Raw genomic sequence first — 1918 nt, forward strand, 5'->3', positions numbered from 1 at the left:
GCGTTTCTTATCCAAATATTCTGCTTTTTGTTTCCCTCGAACGTAGATACAGTCAGCTGTATATAACAACTCGGTTTGCAGTATCTTATTTATTTCAGATAGTTCAACTTCTCCATCAGAGTACCGGATGCCTAGCAGATTCTTCTCCACGTATGATGCGGTCTTCTTATCCACATTACTTAGCGCATTGAATGGTTTCGGAGGCAAAAAGATGTAATGACTTCGTTTATAACCTATTTCAATGGAAAGTTCTTTAGGAACAAACCACCCATCCACAACGAATCCCTGAATATCTACGAATGCTATTCTCATGATGATTGCTCGTGTACTACTGACACCTCATGCATCTAATTTAGACTTTTTACAATTTCGGTGAGAGGGAAGTACTCCATTACACAGTCGTGAATAATAATACAATAGGCCTTGGTATTGTCGGGAAAACCGTTATTCGCTTCAATATCGAGTTTTACGTCAACGGTGGATGCTTTCATGCTTTCTTCTTGTTTCGAACAATCGATAACGAACAATGCACGATTCTTAAAAGCTGAGAAATCGAGTAGAGGTCGTTTTTGTTGGGAATGTATGTAGCTAGGATAAAATTCGGTATAGTTAAAATAGGCTTCATTGTAATCGGTTTTGCTAAAATCCAATTGCATTCTCTCGTTTGGCCAGTATTCTCCATTTAACGATAATCTAATACTTTGGATGTTGACATTGTCAAATAAAGTAGGATCAGCTGTAATCTTGTCGCGTTTGTTGGTTTGAAAGAAAACAATAACATAACGAGGTCTTTCAACTGATGTGCTAGTTTTAACAGCCCAAACTTCACGCCTGGCACCTCTCGTAATAGCAGGTAATTCATGTAATTCCCACTTTCTAAACGGAATAACTATAGGTTGATCTTGTTGAATAGATTTCATGAGTTCCAATTTAATATCATCATTGGGGAATATGTGCTTCACTCTAAGCTCAATATTGGTAATGTTAATCTTAGCGGTTGTAACAGTTGTAGTTTTGTCAGCGTTTTGTTTTTCTGTAATAACTATGCAATCGTTATCATTTCGAGCTCGAACTAGTCTTATTGTTTGACGACCACACGTAATCAATGGATAATCATTAAAAATGTTGAAAACATGCTTAAGAGGCATCTGTATGCTGAATGAATGATCTGCAGCGTTTAGAATTGGATCCTTAGGGTAATTCCATCCAGCCATAACCATATAATTAGAATCTTCTTGCGTATAACATGTCATGGCACGTACAGCACTTACGATGCCAGGATCCCGCACTGTTTCCATCTCCCTTGCGCTTTCGCTGTACGTACACGAATCGAAAAGGAAGGCACCCACATTATTTGCTAGTTTGACGCCACCATTTCCAGTTATTTCGAGTGATCCTTTAATGCATAACAAGGTTTCGCTCATTGCAAAAAACGAGTCAACTTGATTAATGCTAAATTCGACAATATCATTGCAGTTGAATGATTTGATGAATGGTGCATAAGTTCGGTATTCAGCCTTTCGAATCGATTCATCAAATATTGGCTTACGATAAATATCAAATATTGGAGGCATTGTGATGTTGTTTGAACGCGCTCTCTTTCCATACATTGTAGTCATTTTTTCAGTTTAAAACCCAACGTTTGTAAAAACAATTTGTTTGCGGACGTAAGATGTTGCTGCTTAGATGGTTGCACAACTAATGGTGTTCTGTAGGTAGATTGTTTAAGATATTGCTGCTGAGATGGTTGCACAACTAATGGCGTTCTCTGGGTAGATTGTTCTATTACTAATCCCATCTGCTTTTTGATCTAAGTTCCAGCACCAATGTGCTCTCTTCTCCTCTAAAGTTCACAGGTCGTCCTTCTTGATCGACAGCCAACACAGTGATATTGGTAATTTCACGCTGTGGCACAACA

At 38.2% G+C, this 1918-nt stretch overlaps 1 protein-coding gene across 1 annotated transcript; it reads right to left on the minus strand.

The window, feature by feature from the left end:
- Positions 1-347: 347 nt before the first annotated feature.
- Positions 348-1610, minus strand: LOC126885461 (uncharacterized). The gene has a single exon (XM_050652032.1). It carries the CDS (start codon positions 1608-1610, stop codon positions 348-350), a length of 1263 nt encoding a protein of 420 aa, XP_050507989.1.
- Between the last annotated feature and the right edge of the window lie 308 nt (positions 1611-1918).

This window comes from Diabrotica virgifera, chromosome 5, assembly GCF_917563875.1.
Source record: "Diabrotica virgifera virgifera chromosome 5, PGI_DIABVI_V3a".
NCBI lineage: Eukaryota > Metazoa > Arthropoda > Insecta > Coleoptera > Chrysomelidae > Diabrotica > Diabrotica virgifera.

Excerpts from the sequence above, each read along its gene's own strand:
- LOC126885461 (XM_050652032.1), bottom strand. The coding sequence starts at position 1,610 with ATGTATGGAAAGAGAGCGCGTTCAAACAACATCACAATGCCTCCAATA.